The sequence below is a fragment of the Pezoporus wallicus genome, unplaced genomic scaffold, assembly GCF_028554395.1.
Source record: "Pezoporus wallicus isolate ANWC-B61680 ecotype Strahan unplaced genomic scaffold, APGP_CSIRO_Pwel_v1 contig_8166, whole genome shotgun sequence".
Taxonomy (NCBI): domain Eukaryota; kingdom Metazoa; phylum Chordata; class Aves; order Psittaciformes; family Psittacidae; genus Pezoporus; species Pezoporus wallicus.
In genome coordinates, this window is record NW_026638114.1 from 1,786,371 (window position 1) to 1,809,045 (window position 22,675).

General features: G+C 42.1%; 2 protein-coding genes across 4 annotated transcripts in view; one reads left to right on the forward strand and one right to left on the reverse strand.

The window, feature by feature from the left end:
- HNRNPAB (heterogeneous nuclear ribonucleoprotein A/B) overlaps window positions 1-21,305 on the forward strand; it is a 30,501-nt gene extending 9,196 nt beyond the window's left edge. For both annotated transcript variants that reach the window (XM_057409479.1, XM_057409481.1), the window contains one exon: window positions 16,473-21,305. The gene's annotated coding sequence lies outside the window, so the exon portion shown is untranslated. The remainder of the gene's footprint in view (window positions 1-16,472) is intronic.
- PHYKPL (5-phosphohydroxy-L-lysine phospho-lyase) lies at window positions 735-9,519 on the reverse strand. 2 transcript variants are annotated; one of them, XM_057409471.1, is made up of 13 exons: window positions 9,363-9,519; window positions 7,689-7,807; window positions 6,725-6,884; window positions 6,018-6,092; window positions 5,095-5,182; window positions 4,882-4,998; window positions 4,590-4,672; window positions 4,071-4,296; window positions 3,670-3,824; window positions 3,086-3,175; window positions 2,744-2,874; window positions 2,335-2,391; window positions 735-919 (listed from the first exon to the last, which is right to left on the reverse strand). In XM_057409471.1, the coding sequence occupies exons 1-12, from the start codon at window positions 9,419-9,421 to the stop codon at window positions 2,339-2,341; spliced, it is 1,356 nt and encodes a 451-aa protein (XP_057265454.1). In that variant the 5' UTR covers window positions 9,422-9,519; the 3' UTR covers window positions 735-919; window positions 2,335-2,338. The 2 variants fall into 2 exon arrangements, with proteins under 2 accessions (XP_057265454.1, XP_057265453.1); XM_057409470.1 differs by lacking the exon at window positions 735-919 and having other exon boundaries at window positions 2,338-2,874.
- Window positions 21,306-22,675: the final 1,370 nt, after the last annotated feature.

Sequence of the window (22,675 nt, forward strand, 5' to 3'; positions counted from 1 at the left end):
GCAGAGTATTTTTCTAGCAAACAGTTTGCCCTCCAATGGGGAATGTGCATAGTATCAGGCCCATACTGCTGCAGTGTATTAGCAATAGTCTGTCAGCTGACTGTTACTGTGGTGTTGTTGGAAGTATGTATATTCTCAGGTGATGCTTCCTTGGCAGGTGATGTGGCCTTAAGCAGAAATTGAGGATACTGGTACTTAAATGCAGAGCTGGCTTTTCCTATATCCTTTGCCTGAAAAGTTTGTGACACAACATGTTAATTGCCCGGTGAAAGCAAGGGCTTGTACACAAGGTTGTTGCTTATGGCTGTAATGAGCTCTTAATTTACTAGTCTTGGAGATTTCTTGAGGACAGAGTATTTTGTAAGAACTGGTTTGGGAGCCATGGCCCTCACAGTCTGTTCCTCATGCATTTGATGTTGTGGATTTGAGTCTGAAGTTTGTGACTTAATCTGGTCACTGAGACTGTTGAATATAGTGTTGTTAGGGACCTTGTTCTGAAACTGGTTAGAGAAGCCTGGGCAGGACTGGGTGTACTGGGAGCAAGAATGGTGTTTGCGTAGGTAGCAGCAGATTTAAAGAGAGAACCCATTGGCTCATCTTCATTTGCAAAAGTCATAACCTGAAAGAGCATGAATTTAGAATATATAGTTTATAGCAGCTACTAGAAATACGTTCCTTTAGCATCACTTTTAGATACGCTGTTTTAAATAAAAGCCAATTCCACACTTCTGCCGGAGTTGAAACAAGCTCTTGCAAAATTTATTTCTCCTAAAGCTTTTACTAATAACAAGATAACTGAAAATAACAAAGTTAAAGGTAACTTATCTGGTTTAAGACATGCTAGGATGAAGGCTAAATGTGCATATAATTACAGTAGAACAGTGTTTCTTAGTAGATGATCTTGAACGTTGTTTGAAACCTATGGAAAGAAAATAAAGTTATGGGGTTTTGTTTTGGTAAAAGCATTAAATAACTTGGTCATTGCCTCATCTTGCTTACATTATATGTAAGTGTCCTGCTAGTACTGTACTTAAGAGGCTTTTTGTTTTCTTGACTTCCTGTAGAAAATAAAGGCATTTTTTTTGTGCTTAGTTTAGACTGCAGACAAGTACATAAAGTCACAGGTTTCTTAAGTTAAAACTGGCACTGTTAAGTAATCTTTCTGTTTTCGAGAATAAGTAGTACCATCAGCTGTATGTCTTTCCATTAACTTGCTAAATAAAATATTAACACATTTTTCTTGTGCCTGCTATACTAATGTTATATTGAACTAAAACCACATTTCTCCATAGCTCATGGTCATGGCACTGAGAATCTAGTGTGGTGGTTGAGGCCACCAATGATAACATTGATTACAATCATTACATGAGGGTACATTCTCATCTAGATACATAGAGTTTTGCTGGGCACTTGGTTTAAACACTGTTGGTTGCCTTTTAGTCAGAGTAGGTTGAAGTATTTCTACTACAATATGTTGCTATTGAGGTGTTAACTGTGCAAATGTGTACGCTGTGCTCATGAGTGCGTGGCAGAATGAATTGCAGATAGGTGTTCTCTGTAAGCAAGCTATAGAGGGACCTCAACAGATACTAAGACCTATGAGGCTTGGAAGATTTAACAGGACTCTTGTCTTGCTGATACCCACGGTATAGGTATATTGAATATAGGGGTAAATTGATGCTTAAGCATGAGGTAACAGCCATGTATGTGAAATGATCCTATGAAGTAGTCAGAAATGCTCAAGAAAACAGAAGGCAATACTATTTCAAGTCACAAGTAAAACAGGAGCTGTAGTATTAAAAGTACTGTTTATATTGCTCTTCATAAAGCTGTTAGCATAAGTGGAGGTTCCCAAATTGTGGCATGCAGAATGTACAGTGCTCCTGATGTCAAGGGCAGTTAAGGGGAGACTTGCTGAGAAGTAATTATGCAGCTGGAACAACTTCTGTCTAGAGACCTGAGGCACTGAGCAGCATAAAAGCTGTTTTTCATCTTGATGTGCGTGTCATTTGCATGCCAGGGGTTAAACCCAGTCACTCTTAAAGCTCCCCAGACAAGTACAGCATGCTCTGGTTGTAGGCTTTTCTGGGACATGGTGGACCTAGCTTACAAACAAGTGAGTATGAACTATGTGTGTAGAAGTGTCAGGCTGAGTTCCAGATGTGCGCAAGTCTGCTCTGTGCTTCTGGATTGCCAGAAGTACCTGCAAACTAACTTCAAGTAAAAGCATCTCCAAGGATGCTTGTTCTTGCTCTACTGCCAGTGACAATGCTTGTGAAGTTATATGTAGGAACCTTGGCCTTTAAATAGTGAAAGATGAATATAGGTAAATACCTGCTCAGGTAGCACCAGTGGATGTTTTCTGTTGGTTCAGATCTTCTTTTTCCATAGCTGGAGAGAGAAGAAGCAACAATTTAGCAAACTCGTGACAGTGCAAAAACTTGTTTCTAACTTAGTTAATACTGAGTGTGCAGAAGTTGTATAAAACCTCAAGTGTCAAATGCACAGAGGCAAAGCTATTTTAAAAGGCATGTGCATCTGTAGAGTGAATAATTTTGAATGAGAACTTTAAAACAGAATAATTCAGAAGTGAAGGCTACACTTGGATTGACCAAGATTAATTTTCCTGTGTGCTCGGTATCTACCATCTTGGCTATTTTAGCACCTCTGAAAAGCAGCCTCAGCATTGACTTCAAGGCAGTCCAACAGCAACACTCTGTAAGGCAGTTTTGATCTGTACTACCTGTTAGTAGCTTGTCAATTGTGTCCACAACAAATCTTGCATCCTCCTTATTGAAGCACATTGGGGGCTTGAATTTTAACACGTTTTTTCCTGGTCCATCTGTACTCAATAGAATATATTCTTCCTTAAGTCTGGAAAGAAAATAGCAAGGAATTATGTTTGCCTTTGCATGTAGTTCAGAAAAACTCAGCATCAGCATGTGGCTGTCCAAACAATGCCCTTCTGCACTGACTGGTTTCTTTTTCAGCCAGTTGGCTATATTTTAACTATTGAGTGGCAAGATTACTTTGTTATTGTTTGCTTGCCTTGCGCATGGCAGAACTACACCATTGTCCTTTGTACCTTGTTATTAGATACTCTGCTTCAGCTGTGGCCGGGGTCCTTTCTGCTTGATCCTTGATTAAGTCCACTCCAATGAATAAGCCAGAACCCCTTTAAAGGAAATAAAAATAGTCAAATCTGTGCCTAAGGAAGGGAAGTGTATGTGAACTTAAAAAGGTTCTTGTGAGCCCAGACCTTTACTGCATGAGAATTACCTGATGTTTGGGCTAGTGATAGAAAGGATATTGCTGTTTTGAAGAAATGTAGTGATACAGCACAGACTTTTATCTGCTCAGAATGGCAGTGCAGGACTTGATGTGGAGCATATTTTCCATCCAGCTCATTAATTCTGTTCTTGGTGCACTTGGAGTTCAAACAGGAAAGTGAGTTCCTTTAGCACCTAATACATCAATAAAGCAGTACTGGCCCGGAGTGGCAAAGCAGACCAGGCTTTTGATAAGCTTCAAGCTGGTTTTAATCTGATGTACAGCAGGCTGTTGGATTTTTTCTGAAAACACTGATTTAATGAATATCTTAAAACCACATCAGTTTGAGTGTGAACCAAAGAAAAAAGCAGCTAAAAACTGTAAATAAGGTGCTGATACCTGACATCACCAATGATGGGATGCTTCATTTTCTGCTCCTTGAGTAGCTCTGTTAGGAAGTTGCCTACTTCTGTGGCATGAGCCTGAAGGTGTTCCTTCTCAATCACATCTAACACAGCTAATCCAATAGCACATGAAACAGGGTTTCCTCCAAACTGAGCTCAGGAAAGGATTGCACATAGCATGGAAAGGGAAAAAAGATGCAAGTGTCACTGAGAGTGTGGCCTCAGTGATGTATGAGCATACTGCCATTTTTAGCAGATGGAGCTAGTAAACAGAAGGCTATGTACTCAAAAGATGCAAATGATAGAAACTGAGTGATAAAGATTAATAAAAACTGCATGATTATCCCATTTTAATACTTAAGACTGCTTTAGCAAAGGAGAGTTTGGGCAACTTACTGTATTAAAATACTCAACTCCTGTGGCTGCAAATGCTTCTGCAATTTCTGTTGTTGTTGCTACGCAGGCAATAGGGTGCCCATTTCCTATTGGTTTCCCCATAGTGACAATATCAGGCACAAAGTCTTCTCCCTGCAGCTGGAATGCCCAAAAGTGCTTGCCAACCCTGCCAAAGCCAACTTGAATTTCGTCAGCAATAAATATACCTCCTGCCTTGTGTACATGCCTGTAACATAAGAGATTTTATTGTCTCTTACAGCAAACAGAACATAGTATTTGCTGTTTAAAAACATGCAGACAGCATTACTTTGCAAACTTATAAGGAAACAAACTTGTACAGGCCTGTAATCTGTATTATGTATTTAAAAGCAGATCTTTGCCATACAAAGTTTACTTTCTAAGGTGAAGGCACAGACCATTTCCTGCCTATCAAGCTGTATGCTACAGCAGGCAGAGAAATTCTCTTATCTATAGTTCACAAGTACGTTAAATTTAAAAAGATAACGAATGACCACTTACTCTGCAGCCTTCTGAAAATACCCTGCTGGTGGAATGATTTGACCACCCACACTTGGCAGAGACTCGGCAAAAAATGCAGCAATCTGAAATGAGAAGTAGCATGGCTGCAATACAGAAAGTTGTGGAAACTGTTAACAGCAAGCTCTTTGGCATTCGATGGTTCTTGCATTATTACGTGATCTTTCCTCTTTGACAAGTCTGTGCCACTTGGCTCAATAATCCTGAATGGCATTGGCAGGCAGCTGTGCTCAGTTCTAAGGCAAGACAAATGGTTATGGAAATCACTTCTTACCTTTCTGCCTCTCTTCTGAGCTTGCTCAATAATATTTTTCACTTCATTAGCATAGGCTGTTACTGAATCTTCATGGTCTTCTCTGTAAAGTCCTCTATATGTGTCTGGAACAGGAGCCTGTGCAAAGGAACAGTATCCTATATTCAATATATTGTAAATAAGACTTCATTAAATTGACAAGTAGTTGGTAATTATATAGCGTGAAGTACATACCACGTGGACCCATTCCTTCTGTCCTTCTAGATTTCTGAATTTATATGGGCTTATGTCAATCAGGGATGTCAGATGTCCATGGTAAGCACTTAAAAAACAATTAGCAGAACTAAAGAGTAATTTCCTCAATATCAAAATGATTTTTAGGACTAGCATTCCTGATAGCTCAAGAGTAGCTAGGCCCTCAGCTGGTGGGAGTACAATCACTTAAGATCAGAACAGCTCTGCAGTTTCTATCAGTAAGCTTTAGTACGAGTTGGATTTCTTTGTGTACTGAATACAAGGGATGCAGAGGCACAGTACCCCTTAGCAGTGGTCTGCCTGGACCAGTGACTAGAATCACAGCAGTGTTATGTCATAAGCACGATTGCAGGACTGGAAGGGACATGTCTGTCCTACTTCTGAGTATCCTCCAAGGGTAGAGTTTCCAGTGTCCCTTTGCATTCTGTTCTCATGTTTGACTACCTTCATGGTAAAGGATTTTGTTCCACTGTCTCATCAGAGTGCCTTCAGATATCGACTTATATCAGTTGTTTGTTGGTTTTTTTTCCTGTCACCATGTGTCTTCAGGTCTGGCTCCATTTTTCAGCTCCTTCTCACTAGGGAGTTGTAGCAGCAGTAAGATTTCTCTCTAAACATCTCCTGCAGCTGCACAAACCCTATTTTCTTAACCTCTCAAGCCTATGGCTCCCTATCCATTGTGGCTGGCCACTGCTAGCCACCTTCCAGTATGTCAGTGTCTGTTGTGGACTGGAGAACCCAACCCCAGGGCTCGTCTTGCAGATACTGAACAGAGAGGAAAATTACATCCCTTAACTTCCTGGTGACAGTCTCCCTGCTACAGGAGGTTTCAGAAATGCTGTGACCACAGAACAAAACCGAGCCTTGTACCCCGCAGTAGATAAAACTGTCAATATACTTACTGGTCTAAAACTATAACATCCTCATGTTTTGTGTACTGTCGTGCCAGTCTTAGGGCAAGATCATTGGCTTCAGATCTATAATTGAAAAAGTCAGTAAGTGTCTTACTGTGGATGTCTGAGTTTGGAAATTCTGCCCCCCCCCCCCCCCCAATGCTGTTTGTGTCTGCAAAGAACAGAACTCTATGCATGTTGCTCACAAATCCCCTAGTAGTCAGCACTAATTAGACAGGACTGTTCACCTGAACAGAATCCATCTTAGAAAGCTAGAGTACAGAAACTATGGAAAAAGAGTTGTTTTAGCTGTAGGTTGCTTGGGAATATCTGCCCCCCAGCAGAAATATGCATTGCTACTAGAAGTAATTTCCAGTTCAGAAGACAAGTCAGACCAGAAGGTAACATAGTAAACATTTACATTATAAGGCATTGGGATTATAAAACACTAAATAGAATAAAACCCTTCTGAAATGAAGCACTAGTTTAGTTTCCTGATTGATAGAGAGCTTACTAAATGTAATCTTTAGAGTCACCAACATTCTAAAAAGGACCAACCACAGTTTTCTGCAGACACAAAACCCCCCAAAAATGGCTTTTGTCAGCATCTAGTCATCCATACCAGATAGTGCAATTGGCTGTTGATAAGTGAGTGTTGTACTTGTCTATATACACCTGGGGAGAACAAGGGACCAATTCTAACATAGCCAACTTACCCAGAATTCAGAAAATAGAAGGTGCATAACTTCCCAGGCAGTGTTTTTGAAAGCCTGTCTGCATAATTGACCAAGTTGTCATGAAGGTAACGGGAATTGGTATTTAACAGTTGACTTTGTTCATGGGCTGCTTTCACTACAGCAGGGTGACAATGTCCAACTGCAAGAGAGCGTGTTAGAATGGCTTGAGACTTATTCTGTGTCACCCATGATGTTCAGTCCCATGTTAACTTAATGCTTGTATTTCTCTAATAGTACAGAGGTATCAGTGAGGCATTAATAATGCTGTCAGCAGAAGCCAGTGGTAGCACACCTTGTAAGCTTCCTCTAAAAGGCTTTTTCCACCCCCTCGAAACGTTTGAAGTTGCTGGATACTGTACTTTAAGGGTTGTAGTTGATACTGGAAATTGATACACTGGAACAAATAGTGTCTAATTTTGATACTTGGATCTAGGCAGTTACATGATGTGTAGGGGTTTGGGAATGTGTAGTAGGTGAGCTTTACCATCAAAGGATTATTAGCCCTGCTATGGCATTAGTGACAACACTGACCCATTGGCTATTTCAAATACAATAGTGAAGTAGCAGCTACTTCCTAATGCATGGTTAAGGTACCGCACTGAGCAGTGGTCCTGTGACTGCTTAGCAGTAACTTAACCCAACAGAATGTCAAGCTGTTAGCTTTACTTTTGCTTTGCTTGCGCTTTCATGGAAAAACGCTGTAACTTTTGGCCAAGCACGTCTCTAGGAAGACAGAACAGGAAGTGAGTCTGGAAAGCACATTCACACACTCAGAAAGTCAAATGTGAGCTCTGATTTCCCAGACTATAGGCTCTGGAAAGGTTTCTCCCACGTTTCCTATTTAAACAAACCTTCCCCCAACACAGTGCTTGGTAAAAAGTACTGATTGTTCCTTGTTGTGCTTAGAAAAACGTGGCATTAAATAACATGACTTTGAACCTACCGTGAGCAACGTTGTTGATGCAGTCAAGGTATTGTCTTCCATTCTCATCATACATATACTGGCCTTTTGCCTTGACGATCTTCACAGGATCGTTAGAGAAGAACAGCTTGCAGGAAGAGCTGTGACATCAGAAAGGAAAATAAATCTTAGTGAAGTCCAGAAGTTGCATAGTTTATTCCACTGGTAATATCTGCAGTTCAGTCAGTTAATGAAGGGAGAGACGTTGCCCCAGTTTGCCATCCTGATTCTGGCTCCTGAAGTTACATTGTGTTAGAATCACAGGGAAAAACATGCTCCAGAACTGAAAAACCTTCACTAGGAATTTAGCTACAGCATTTGGCACCTACCTCTGTAGTTCTATCCAGTCTTAACTGTGGTTCCTTGTGGTCTGTGCTGTTTGCCCTTCATGTCTTGAAACCTTTGTTGGTGTCTCTTACCTTGTGATTGTTTATTATGTACTTGCCCAGGTCCTGATTTCTGGGTAGTGTGTTGCTGAGATTGTTGCATCTGTATAAAGCTTCACTAACCTTAGCTGAAACCTTGGGTGATTTTATAAGCTTGGGTCTGTTCAGTGTGTGTTTGTTTTGTTTCACTTCTTAAATAAGTTGCCAACCAAAATTGAACCAGGTATCTGCCTGAGTTGGAGAGATTTGACTCTTAAGGAGCAATGTCAAATGTTCGTGCTTTGTTTAGTAAAAGATTGCTTATACAAAAATACAGTAATTTGACCATAAATACAAAATCATGTTCAAATGAACACCAAAAGACAAGGATAAAATGAGAAACTGCTTCCCTGTCCCTCCTGTACAGGAATTCCTGTGCTTTCTGTGTGAGCTGGCAGTGGAATGGTGAAACAGTTGGGTTTCTGTGAGCTTGTCCTGACTGTTGAGCAGACACTAAGGAAGCACGTAGAGAGGCTGGGGCTTTGTTCCTGGTGTCGGGGCAAATCGGTGAGAAGATGAAATACACGGAGCGGTCTTCTTCAGGTTTGTGCAACTGGCACAATTCTAATTTAAGCATTAACTTGCAGCCCAACTCTTGGATTCATAAAATACATAGAGATTAAAATAGCCTCGGTTTGGAATGCGTAAAGCGCAATGTGAATGCATTCTCAGTTACATACAACAGTTTTACAGCCGCTCCTAGTAGCAACAACTAAATTCTTGAGGTCAGCTGAAGCAATATAAGCAATTAGAAGCTTGGAATAGAGTCTTAGTGCTTCATTCCATCACACTGGGCAGACACGTTGTTAATGTGTCACGGTTCTGGGGTAATAGAAAGTTTTCTGGAGTCCAGGGTGTAGCGCTGGGGAGGTTCAGCCCCATGTCTGCTCCCAGGAGCTGCTTTCTCAGCAGGTTAACGTTTAACCGGGCACGTTAGATACCCCACCAGTGCTCCCCTTCAGTTCTTAACCCCTCCTCCCTAAGAAGCGCTAATCGCTGTTAATCACACCAGTACCATTAGTCTTTGCACGCTAACAGCGCCGGCTGCCCCCGCCATGCTGCTGGGTTAACCCTAACCGGAGCTCGGTCGCTTCACCCGGGGCTCAGCCCCGGTGGGCTCGGAGCAGCCGTGCTCAGGGCCGGGAGCAGCGGACCGCGCCGAGCCCTGCAGCCCCGTCAGGCGGCGGAGCCGCGCACCCAGCGGTGCCGCGCTGCCCCCGGCAGCACTTACCCGATGAGCCGCCGCCGCAGGGCCAGGGTCTCGTCCCGGGAGCGCGGCTCCGGCCTCATGACCGCGATTGGGGCCTCGGCGGGGCCCGGCCCGGAGCGGAGCCGCCTCCCCCGGCGGGGTCCGGGCTGGGGCGGAGCTCGGCCCGCCCCGCGGCGCCCCCTGCGGGCCGCGCCAAGCGCTGCCGCGGCAGGGCGTCAGTGCGGTGCCCTTATCGCAGCGGCCAGCCCAGCCGCGCCCCGGGGCAGGCTGATTGCACAGGGAGGAGAGCAGGGGCTCGGGAACTCACCAGGCGCTGAGGCTCCGCCGGCTGCACTGCTGTACGCTTATAGCATCCGGAGCGGTGACTTCGCCTCCGAGGTGCCGCAGCACAAACGGGAGAAGCTGCAACGGCTGCAGTCCTGCAAGGCGGCTTGTGTAGAAACTGGACCCACAGGGTGTTTGTTGCACCACCGGGTGGTGATTGTGCAGCCCCAGCTTCCAAGCACCTCAGAGGAAATAACATTTCTCTGGGCTCTTAAGGATCAGGATTACAGCTATATCATTATCATTCTGTATTTCTAGGTCGAGAATGTTAAGTTTCTTTTGAAGTTGAAAATAATTTGAGGCAGTAGCTGAGGTGTTACAGCTGTAGTACTTTTTCAACACCTACTTGTGTTGAAGTAAACTCGGTAAAAGTGAAACCAAATCATTGGCAGTGTTGTAGAATCATAGAATAGTTTGGGTTGGAAATGACCTTAAGATTATCGAGTTCCAACCCCTCTGCCATGGATAGGGACACCTTTACACACTAAACCATGCCACCCATGTACCCTGTGACATGCAGGTAAGACTTGACTGACTAAGAGCCAATCCTAGGACAGGCAGTAGTTAGGATTAAAAGAGGAAACGCTATCATAAGATTAATCATTTCCCTGATCCTGTTTGTTTGGGAAATAGGAATAAAGATAAAGAACCAGAAATGACATTCTGGGATGGGTTGAGTCCTCTGCCACTGAGGGTCTTGTATCCCATAACTGAGTTTATAAACTTAACAAGCTCCATTTTAAAAGATGCCGGATTTCTTTTTTCCTGCCAAGTACATGTTCACATTCTTTTGTTTTAAACTGACAACATCTGTTAACAAGAGTCCAGAAAATGGAGCAAACCCTTTAAAACTACACACTTGGCAGACTGTGTTGCTGACTAAGCATAGCCACCAGTAATTATCTCTAGTTGCAGCTATTTGATAAACACAGGAGCAATTTAAACTTAGTGTCATATGGAGAACCCAGACCCAAATTGCTGGTCATTTAAAGTTAGACTGAATTTAGGAAGTCAGACAGTCTGTGCTTAAAAGTCAGGTTGCAAGTCACAAAAGACAGTGGAGCAAGAGTTAAGAATGACTGTTAATCTTTATTTGAACTCTTGTCTGGTTAAGATATTTAGTAGCTATTTATAATAACAACCTGAACATTTACAGTTTGGGAAGTGTACTCTTGGTTACAAATGCAGAGTTCATTGTACATATTCACACAACTGGAAAAGCAATCTGTACAGAGAGACCATTCTTTAAAACCTAGTCTTTGCTTTTATTACAGAAAGCACAAGGAAAACATTTTTGGAGGTCTCAAGCTAATTCATGTAATGTCCATTACAGCTTTAAACTAGAAATACACAATGCAGTACTAATTAATACCATTTTAACATGTTAAAACAATGGCTAAGAAATACTGTTGCTAATGCCTTCATTTTTAAAGTAGTTGTTCCCCAAAGAAATGAGTAAATAGAATACTTCTCATGGCACATAACATGATAAAAGAATCACAGGAGAGTTTGCAAATAGAGATGTTAAGTACATTTTCTGTATTCTTAATATCTATATATATTTCTTCTTTTAAAGGTGATACGTTTTACAGAGATTTAGTCAGCTTTGTGTAAAATACCATGTAAATAACATTCAAAACAAAACCACACAAGGTGTCCAAACTGCACACACACAAATAGCCCTTTCTCCTCTGAACAGCCTTACTGGAGTGATGCAACCACTCCTATAAATAAGGGACACTTGCATAACATGGTAGAGGATTAAGCCCTATCAGCATCATTTCAAAACAAATATAGATAAAAGCACACATTGCATGTATTTCTCTAAGCTGTATACAAACAAGTAAGATTTTCATTTAGATTTTAGATACCAGCAGGTACAGTTTCATTATGTTGATACAGAAATGCTAGTTTTAAAACATCCAAAGGAATTTAATGCAGCAGAACAAATGATTGTCAGGTTTGACTGCAGTGTTTTGTGCTGACCATTCATCATACTGGGTGTTTTTTATAAGATACAAGAAAAGAACCCCAAACAGTAACACAAAAAGTTGCTAGGTTATTAAATGGTCCATAAAGCTTCACTCTCTCTATGGAACTAACCAGCAAACACAAGAGGACTACAACCCTCATTCTAGCTGATGGCAGCTTACTACTGCTCCTGCCTAATTTGGCAGTTCAGTGGTAATGTGGGTGCTTTGCAAAAGCAGGTCCTAGTTAACGTAGATGCAGAAATGCAAGTTTGATGTGCCCTCCTCACCGATATGTAATGAATTCATGTAAAATGCACTTTCCGAAGTGAAGCATACAACACAGTGCTTAACAGCATATAAAAATCCAGCAAGTGGTATTAGTATCATTTACAGATACTTGGGACATCTCCATTGTAACTTTCTGTTCATTACTCTCTACATTCCATAAGGAATCCCACACTGACACACAAGTCAACTGCCTGTTCCACAAAGCCACACAACTATGAAGCAACTTCTACAGAATTCAGTGAACAGGGACAGATTGTTGTCCCGAGATGTAGGAAAACCACAAATGTTCATAATGCATTTCTTACTCCACTCTGTTGTCAGTAACACCACTTCTTATGCATTGAAAACTCATGTTTCCCAGCTTTCCTGTGGTTTTTCCCCCAGGCTCTCTATAGCACTATAGAGTCACACAATCTATTAAAGTCCTTCTTCCATTCTTTTCTAAGTGACAGGTTTTCAGCACTTACTTTAGCTGCAGATTACACAACAGACATGTCTTTTTGTTGTGTCTTCTAATGATAACGCAGCCATATGGAAAAGTTGCAGCAGTTCACCTGGGGACGTGACAGTAGTAGGAAGTAATTTTTAGCTGAAAAGGTGAGTATTAATAAAGGAAAATGAAGTTTAGGAAATGGATTTTTTGCTCACTGATTTGCTTCAGCCTGCAATAGGTTCCTCAGAGTGAAGCTGTGAGGTATTTCAAACTGTGTTAATTACAGGATTACAGTGAGGGACACAGGTAAAAGGCAGGTAGATGACAGTGAGACTGGACTGTCCTGTAAGGTCAGTCAGTATAGAGATTGCCTTGGCAGGTTAAAGTGTCTCAGGCCTCTTGACATATATCCAGATACTTCACCCCTTGCTTGAAAAGCTTCCTGGTTCAACAACTGAAGGGTTGGCTGTGCTACTGAGTATGTCAGCAGATACTTAACAGGTGAAACTTTGGAGCTTCAAATGAACTGAAGCAGTACTGAGGTTTTTATGCCACCTTTGGACACCTATTGAGGATGCTCCTTGGTGCGTTAGTGCGAGCTGGAACCAAATTCACTGATTTGAATTCAGCCAGATGCCTACAGTGTTTGTTCAGGATAAGTGGTTTGGGGACACATCAATGTTTATATTTTTATCATTTGTTATTATATTTTTGCATATCTTAACTATAAATCTGTTTTCTTTAAAGAACATAATTCAGAGCTTCCGTACTCTGAAATGTAAAAGTGGAAACTTGACAGGTAACCTACTACAGACAGCTTTTATTTGTATAACGCTTGTTACTGCAACAGTGGCACTAAGAAAACCCCAAAGACACGAGAGTATGATGGTATTTCCCAAGAAAGAAATACCAGATTTAGAAAAATAGATTAAAGTTTCTATCTGTGCACTCCTGTTTTACAGATACCTTTTCAAACCATGTAGTTCTGCAAAAGGTGTGCCCACCCTTGTGTGTGCTTTCCATTAAGGGACAGTGTCTCAATATTAAATCTGCATTAAATTTGTCCTGTAGTGTAAAATGTGTTTGTCTCTTAAAAGAGGATCTCCTGCAGAGGGCAGCATTAAATCAGTATTCAGTGGCCAGGAAACCTAAGCTCTATAACACTCCTTTATAATTCATATTAAACGTACAGGCTAATAAGGCACAGTTACATTGGCCAAGGATGGTTATTTACCCTATGATAAAGCTGGAAATTTCTTACTATTATAATTAATATTATAATTATATCTTACTATTTTAATTAAGCTATGCATTACGGATGGGTGAGTTCCTTATTGTGGCCCAAGAGTCTGCTCTGTTTTGCTGACTGCAGAGCCGTATGCTACATATAAAAATTCATGGGTTCACTCTGAGCTGTGGGCTGGTGCGATAGTAAACACTGCAAACTGAAATCTCTGCTGGTGTAAATCTAGTTCACTGCTGCAGCCAACACATTTGTGCTTGGTTACAGCAGCTGAAACGGGACACTGAGCTTTGCACATGGGAGGAGGGAAGAAAGGAGGCAAACTAGAACACAGGCTTTCTGGTGTGAAAGCCTTGGTCATCACAAACAGGCTTCCTGGGTTGTGGGTTGTTCTGACAACCTCCAAACCACGGGTAATGAATGACCTGTGTCATTCTCCATGGATTGGTTTTTTGTCATGGGTTGATAGCATGTCTTCAACTGCTGAAACCTCAGATGTGTTTTCACTGCTTTGCTCAAGGATTTTATATGCTGAGTTACATAAAAATTGAAATTCTGTAATGATGAAATTACAGAAGACAAAAGCCCCCCATAATATTGGCTTCCTAAAAAGAAAACACATCAGGAAGTCTCTTATCATTAGAAGAAACAGTCTTATTTTTAAAAACACGAGAAAAATCCATTTGGAAATAAATTCATCACCATCATATATACAGCAGGTGTAGAAGCAGTGTGTGCAAAACAGGCAGCACCCCCAGAGAATAAAACAAAGCATATGCCAATGTCTTGTTTTTTAACTAAAATCCCTATACATTAAGGCTTGGAAACAGGTTCAGCTTGGAGTCAAGACTGTATTTTCTCTACCACCTGTTTCATAGCCCAGAGAAATATTCCTGAACTCCCTGGCCAAGTGCACCATTCAACTGCTGATCTCCCCAGGCCAGATCAAGCTGCCAGCACATTTTCAGCACTGAAGTTACAGACATGGGGGTTATTTTCCCATGTTCCCTTTCCCACAAAAGCTTTCGGGAGCATTCCCAAAGCTGACACTTGGGAGCAGCATCACCTCTCCCGCAGCACCTGGACCAGCCAGTAGCAGCTCTGGTGTTAAGTCACGTAATGCATTTGCCATGTACACAGAGCTTTGTAGATGAAAACCTTTTTGGAGGTTTCAAGTGAGTTCTTGTGCCCTCAGGATTCAGTTTGGGAACTCTGCTTCCAAAATTGATTAGACTACAGGATGTTAGAGAGAGAATGATGGTAGTAACTGGAATGATGGTTACAGTTTTAAATAGGACAAGGCTTAGAGAAAGCTGCTTGCCCTCTGTCCCTGGGCACAGGCAGACATGGTTATCCTTAACATAATAGCAACCACTGTACTTTCATGGTCAGTTAAATTAGACTGAGGAATTTGGGTTTGTAAACTAGAAAACAAAGATAAAACACCAATTTGACTGGTCTTTAGATTCCCCCAGGATCATCAGGTGTGTTACCTAAAACGTCTGTTGTTATGAAGGTAACATATACTTTATCTTTGTCACTAAGTCAATTGCTCAGTCTCAGACTGACCTATATTTCACAAGCATTATTAGCAGCCTCCCTATCATCTTTACTGCTGCTGACATCTAGTGGCAACACTCAGCTCTATTTCTGAATTCCTGTAAAACAAGCTATTCTTTCAAACCAGAGCAGGGGGAATAAAGGTTTCCTGGGGGGAAAAAAACGCTTTTAAGAGGCTGAGATAATCACCGAGTGTGACTGAGCCTGCCAGTACTACCTACAAGTAAAATTTATCTTCGTGAGCTATTTGCAAACTCAAAAGTATTCAACAAGACCCACATAAACATTTTCATATGGAAGGAAAAAAAGCAATCAACTGATCTGGCGTGGATTTGCTGAGCAAAGCACATCTTTTTTTAACTCTTCCCAATAAGATCATGACTGAACAAACTGCTCTTCTAAATATGTGTGTGCGGAAGGCACATAAAGTCTACACAGATTTCGTCTTAGACTGTGCAATCCATACAGAAGGCAGCAGTGCCTCTAATGCAGTCTGTTGATGCACACGGTACAATTAGTAAGGAACACTCAGAAGAGTCAGAATATAAAGGCCGAACACACTGATCTTAGCTGAGAGATGGGAAGGACTTTGAGTGCAGATCACAGCAAAACCCCTTGTACCTTGTTCTGTTCCCAGGAGCTCTGCTTTCCACAGGTCTCACCTGCATTAGCAATGGAAGGGCTTGCTGGAGTAGAAATATCATCAGCAGATCCTCAGAGATCTTCTGGTTAGTCCCTTGTAGCTGGAGTGGCAATGGGTGCTGTGTACAGCAGGATCCATACCTGCCAGCATTTATGATGGAAATGACAGTGGCAGAAGTCCAGAGAAGCTACTGCATGCAGGCTGCAATGTGTATGCATGCAGTCAGACATCTTGAACACCAGAGTTGCTGCAGGTGTATAGGTGGGTCTCCTCTGTGCTGGACTCACCATGTTTGGGATGCAGAACAAACCAATGCAGAGAGGACATTTTCCTGGGAATTTTCTAGGATGATCACTAAAAGGTTTGGCAGCTGAGGTGATAGCACTGATGGGTATGGGCACCAGAAGCAGTCCTGTACTAGGAAGAGAATTCCAGCCTTCCTCCTTGACTGGCATGGAAACGCTGTGAGTGGTCAGGCTGCAACCCCTTAAACCCCCAGTTAGGTTCAGTTGATGAAAAACGTGTTCTCTTCCTCCATCACAAACAAATGTCTTGGGTTCTGTGGCTGCAGAGGAGGCTCTGTACTGGGAGGGGGACGGCTGCCACGCAGAGCAGTGACAGCAATAGGTAAAGCACTATTCTGGTATTCTGTATCAATGTTTTGCAGGCCTGGCAGTGGTCACAGTTGATGCCTACAAGCACTGGATATTCCACAAGTTGAAGACGGAATACTGACTTGTTTACCTGAAGATAATAGGACTTCGGGGTATTTCCTCAGAGAAAATATAAATTTTAATATAATTTCATAAGCTTTGGAGGTTAGCTTGTCTCGTAGCTTCAGTGATATCAAACTTCTTCAAGTAGGAGCTAGATAGAAAGCTGTTTAGTTTTTGCCAGCGTATGTAAAACAAGACTTTTCTATCTGCATTGTAGATTGTTTGTGGACACTTCCAGATTCTTGTGCTTTCTGCAGTCATTCTGGGGACTGAACTCTCATTGATACCTGTAGAGGTTCCATCAACAGGACACGTGCAGGAATTTGAGTATAGAAGCCCACAGCGTGGTTTGGAATAGTGAATTGCTTTTAGTTTGGAGATGACTGGGGAAAATGGGAAGAACAACTGTACATTAAGGGAAAAGTTACAGATCTTCTTCCCCATGACATCAATGAGAGATTTGCCTTCAACCTTCCAGAGAAGAAGATTTTTAGCTTTAATTTGGGACAGTAAAGGGGTTTTTCAAAAGCACTAAAAGACAGTGGGAGCTCATTCAGCTGCTCCCAATGCCTTTAAAAACCCCACCACCAAAAGTGATAGCTGACAACATGAAATGGAAGTAAATAAAATGCATTTTCATTGCTGTTTTGAGTTACATAATTCTTGTTTCTTGATTTGTTAGTTGATCTGAATTTACATGGATTTTTCATCTGTATGGTGGCCAAGAAAATGGTCAGTAACTGGTAAAGATGCAGAGTACAGCCGCAAAGCAAGCAATGTGTAGGTGTAGACCCTAAGAGGGTAACAAAACCAGGTAACAGAAGTTCACTGCCTACAGCCATAAGTCTTTTGTGTCCACATCTACCAATCTAGATGGCCTTTCCGGTACCGGCAGATAACAGATGTTCCCAGATGACTTAAAGGCATTCAAGGACACATAGGACCCAGGCATGGATAAGAACTCACAGACATCAGTCAAACGTCACTGCATGGAGCACTGACCATGTTCCTGCTGCTCTTCAGAACACAGAGCAAGAACTCCCTTAGCGCTAGGTCAGCTTGTGCAGACAGATTGCCCCTGGACGGGTGCATCCTTCAAGTCTTCTCTGGCAGCAGCTCCATAAGAGATGCAGCAGAACAAGGATCTAACAGAGGGTTCGGCTCTACTCAATGCACCAGAAATTGCTCCCTTCTGTATTCTCTAAAACCCAGGCCACAAAGAGCCCTGATATTGTGACTGAGCCCTTAATTTCACCCCAAAACGCCCACACAGAGCCTAGCAACTTGTATTGGGCTAAAGTATTTCCTCCAGAAATGAGCTATTAAATCAAAAAGGCATTAAAGTGATGGGGATTACATCACTGGTCTGGTGAGGATTAACCAGTCTCACCATTAAAAAGCCATGTCTGTCTGTATTTGATTTTTGTGTAGCTTTAGCTTCTATCCATTGGATGGATATTTGTACATCTTTCCCTGTTAAGTTTAAAACCTCATTAATAGAATGTGTCTCCTCCCTTTAAAGGAATCTGATTGCTTCTTGATCTTCACTGGAAGCTGAAAAGGGTCTGCTGTAAGCGATTTTCCTCCCTGAAATAACTTTTTATGGCTCTTCACTGCACAATCTCTATTTTTTACAACATCTTTAAAAATGAACAGTGGAATAGTTGGCACATTTTTAATTGGATCTCGTTTATGCCATATGCAGATACCAAAATCATAATCCTCTTTTCGTTCATTACCCTGCTCTGCATGGGATGTGCCCGAGACAAGGTAACCTAAAGAAAGAGACTGAAAAAGGGGAGAAGAAAGAGGACAAGGGGGATGTGCAGAGTTACTGAGTTTACAATTAAAACCATGTGAACCAAGAAAAATCCAATGCAGATGAACCCTACAAACCAAACCAGTTAAATACTCCAAATTCCCATGTTCTGGGAGCCCCAAAAGCAACATTATGTGCTCTGTTGTCTAAGAACAGAATAAAACAGAGCCCTCCCTGTCCTGCAGCTCCCTATGCTGAAAGTACCACTGGGGTTTTGTGGTTTGGAATCCTGCAGTGAAGGGTTCTTGAGGAATTCGGGTTCTGCAGTAACCAAGTGCTGGCACATCTTCAGCCACAGACCCAGGACAGGACTCAGAGGTGCTTCCTCTTCATAAAAGCAAGCTTTTCTTGATAGTAGTGGAAATAACCACAAGTAGTCGAGGTGGTTCCGTTTAGCCAAAGAATTGCTATTTCCATCCCACCAACAGCAGGTAGCAATGACTGGCTTTGTTTCCTCTGCAAGTTGCAAGTCCTTTTGGTTGACCAGATGATACACACAGCAGCTTCTCCTGCATTTTTAGGGCTGCAGCCTTTTCTTCTTTGTTTTCAGCCAGGTTTTTTCACCCTTTTAATGTGCATGTGCAATGCAAGTACAGAATTGAGAGGCAAAAGAGGACAGGGATCTCTCCCTCTTTCCATGCGATAAGGCACACGAGGCAACACACTGTCCAGTAGTATTAGTTCACACAGCAACACAGCAGTGAACACTGTTCATTCGCAGCTACTGTCAGTGGTACCTGTATCAAATCCTGATGTTATCATGTGTTATCTTATGGGCTTGGGAACTTTATAATATTTTCAGAGTCCAGCAATGACAGAATCCAGTATAAAAAAAGGTCAATATATTACTGTTGAAAGTTTTTTTTTTCCTTTTTTTATACAAAAATTAAAAAGATCCAAATATATCACATTATTTACATACTGTGCTTCATGCTTAGAGATCACTGAAAAAGAACACACAGATAAACATTGTAGTCAGAGGAACGCTCCATTCGTTACTCTTAGGGATCTCATCGTTAGTATTATGAGGATTGGCATTCAGATTTCTTTTCATATTAACTTTACATCCACATGGCTTACCACAGAATTAAAAACCTTTACATGCTAAGGGTGTGCGCAGTTCTAACCAAGGGTTTGCATCCAGTTAGTAACATGCTTGCTGTTATCTCAAACTCTGTCCATATACCGCACGTTTGAAACTGGGTTAGTGGTTCCTCTCAGCTTCACTGCCTACCTTTCCTGGAGAATGAGGTTACAGCCTCCTACAAGTCTGGATCAAGCCCCAATCTTACAGGGGGACATGTCTCCTCATTCTGCCTTTATACTTGCAACCTCTGGCTGTTGTGGCTGTGTGAAATGGTAGGAACTCCCTGACCATCCGCACCCAGATTCACCGAGTACTGAAGCCATGTAGTGATGGTGGATTATAATTACAATGGCAGAAAAGTCTTTGTTTGGAAATAAATGTTTTGTAACTCTGCAACAAAGAGTGAATCCACTGTAAAAGTCTCAGCTAGAGGGTATGGGCTAAGTCACACCAGCACATTTTGCAGAGAGATGCAGTCTTTGTATAAGTGGTTCCTAAACTGGCTGGCCCATAATAAAAGCTTAGCCTGAGCAAGCCTGGAAAAAAAGGCATTGCTACCCACAGTATCAACAAGAATGATACATCATTTTTGGTTCCCTAACACCAGCCTATAGCTGTGGGGAACAAGACATGAAGCTAGATGGAACCTTGCCTCTTCTAATGCATGACATATGTCTGCCAAGCATGCAACATGGTGCTTAAAGGATGTACAACAGTGCAAACAATCGCCATGCAGCAAACAGAACTACTCAGGACCTGCTCAAGGCTTTACAATTATTAGTACTGTACCTTATGCCAACATCCTGCTACTGGCAGTCCATCTGGTCCCTGCAAAATTGAGAGCATAGACTGAGTTTCCATTGACACTGACTCAGGTGTCAGGACCCCAAAACCTGAAGCTCGGTCTTCACCACAAAAGGTTTAGCAGCACCATTAATTACCATGCAAAACCCCATTTACTTGTATGCACAGAAATAACTATGCAGGCAATGTAACCCGTATTTCACCACACAAAACTGAATACACCCCAGGGTAAGAAAAAAACCCAGCCTACACTTGCTTTTTCCTTCAAACAGAAAGGAATATGTGAACAAATACAGAACTTTGGAAGCACAGTAAATTACCTTCATAATCTGCTTTATAAAACAGTGGGTTTTGCAATCAGACATATATGGAAAGCATGATGTGGAAATGTGTTTTTTTTGTTAATATGAGCTTTTTAGTTTGGGGCAGTGATGTAATTTCTGTTCTGGATGATAGCCTTATTGTGTTAAATTCGATCCTGCAGTACTTAGTTTCTTTAAGAAATCTTGCTGAACTGATGGAAATGCCTATGGAAATGGTCATGACTATGACCATTGACTATGGAAGCTATTGAAATAAGCAGACTATGCAAAAGCAGCGAAACTATTCGTCTTGTTCTGATGGAGATAACAAGAAACAGAAATCAAAGCCAGAAGAGCTTACTTACCAGGAGGGAAACACTGAAAAGGAAGGAGCCCCTTAGAAGAGGAACAGACTATGTGTGACCAACTCTTTCAAGATACTTCAGCTGACTTGCGCTGCCTTTTCTGATGCTGGATTTGTTTTAAGGCTCTTGGATCTCTGGTTGCATGAATTTCTGCATGTAGAGCTACAGAGAGCACACATGCACTGACCCTGCCCTCAGAGCCACCTCCACGTTACCCGGGGGTAGAAGCCACGAGGATGCGTGCGCAGCGGAGAGAACTGCCAGTGCAAACACAGGTCAAAACTGCATTTTTACATTTTTTACTGTAAATGTCAGTCATCACATTTTTTGTATTCTGTATTGATTTTATATGTAAAATAGCCTATGCCCAATAAAACAGATGCAGTGAGTAAGGTTACCCTCTCGATGCTCGGAGTGTAACAGGTTGAGTTATTTGCATGTGCTTTCCTGTAACATTAGTTAGAGCACACACACACATTTTTCTGCTGATAGCAGTCATATTTTGGGTTGTAAGTAGTGCAATTTGTACATTTGTCACAGGTGTATGGGGTGAAGGGGACAAGGTACAGAGCAGTAATTTGACCTAGAAAGGTCCTGATCTGTTAAAGCGCATCCTGATGCCAGTGGGCACAGGGTTGATTTCTGCCCTGGGCTTTTTCTGCCTCCCTTGCACTCAAAATACTTGTGGCCATCACAGAAGTCCACACGTTTCTACCACGCTGCACTTGAGTGATCCCAGAATGACTTGTCAACTTCAAAAGAGCTTTGCAACCTGTGTGAGGCTCATGGTCATGCTCCTGGACTGAAAGCCATCACTGAGAATGCAGCAAGCCTCCACCCTACAGTGGGGTGGAGAATGAAGATGACACTCCCAGAGCCAACATGCAACTAACCCTCATGTGCATAAGCAGGAAGACATGCAAGTGCTTTACTGACTAATCATATAGTAGGTTACATATTGGAGAAATCACCTCCTGCAGTTTACAGTGCCTTCAGTACAGATAGTTTTCTATATAGTGTTTTCTATATAGTTAAGATGGGAGATACTTGGTAAACAAAAGATCTCTGGGGTTGAAGCGGGCCTGCTGCTAGTAATTGGTTTCTTTGACACATATGAAAGTAATTTAACTTCTTGAAAGAGAGACAGCTTACTGCCCTTTTGTTTCTCTGAAGACAACTGCAAATCATCGAACATGCAGCATTTTCCATGGTCAATAAAATGAAACTAAAACAATGACCTCTTCTAACCCGTTGTGCAGAGCTCTCTTGGGGAGTAGAGCACGAACTTCACTGCGTAACCACTGCCCTTCAACCTGAGGTGCATGCTGACACCACAGATGCAGTGACCTGTTCTCTGCAGATTTAGCCATTCATTTCAGGAAGGCTTTCCAAAACCTAGCTGGGAATCAGACTTCCAGCAGCACAGGCACAAGGCAACCAAACTGGGCCATAGGTGCTGAGGGAAAGCAGAACTAACTTATCATAAAGGGCGAACATCCCCTAACGTGATCTCCCATTGCTTATATTCCTTATCTAAAGCAATTTTAACTAGGAGGGAGAAGGCACAGCACATCGGCATCCTTCCCTGTGAATGCCTGAGTGAAACATCTTGTTCCAGCCCTGCTGCCTGATGTCCCTTCCTCTCCCTGGAGGGGTTCACTGGAACAGGGCTTGGCCACAGCAGAAACACACACAAGCCATGCAAGAAGAGGAAAGAGAGCAGATACTGTACCAAAGGGCAGGGCACGCTCACCCCGTCCAGGCCTGGTAAACCTGG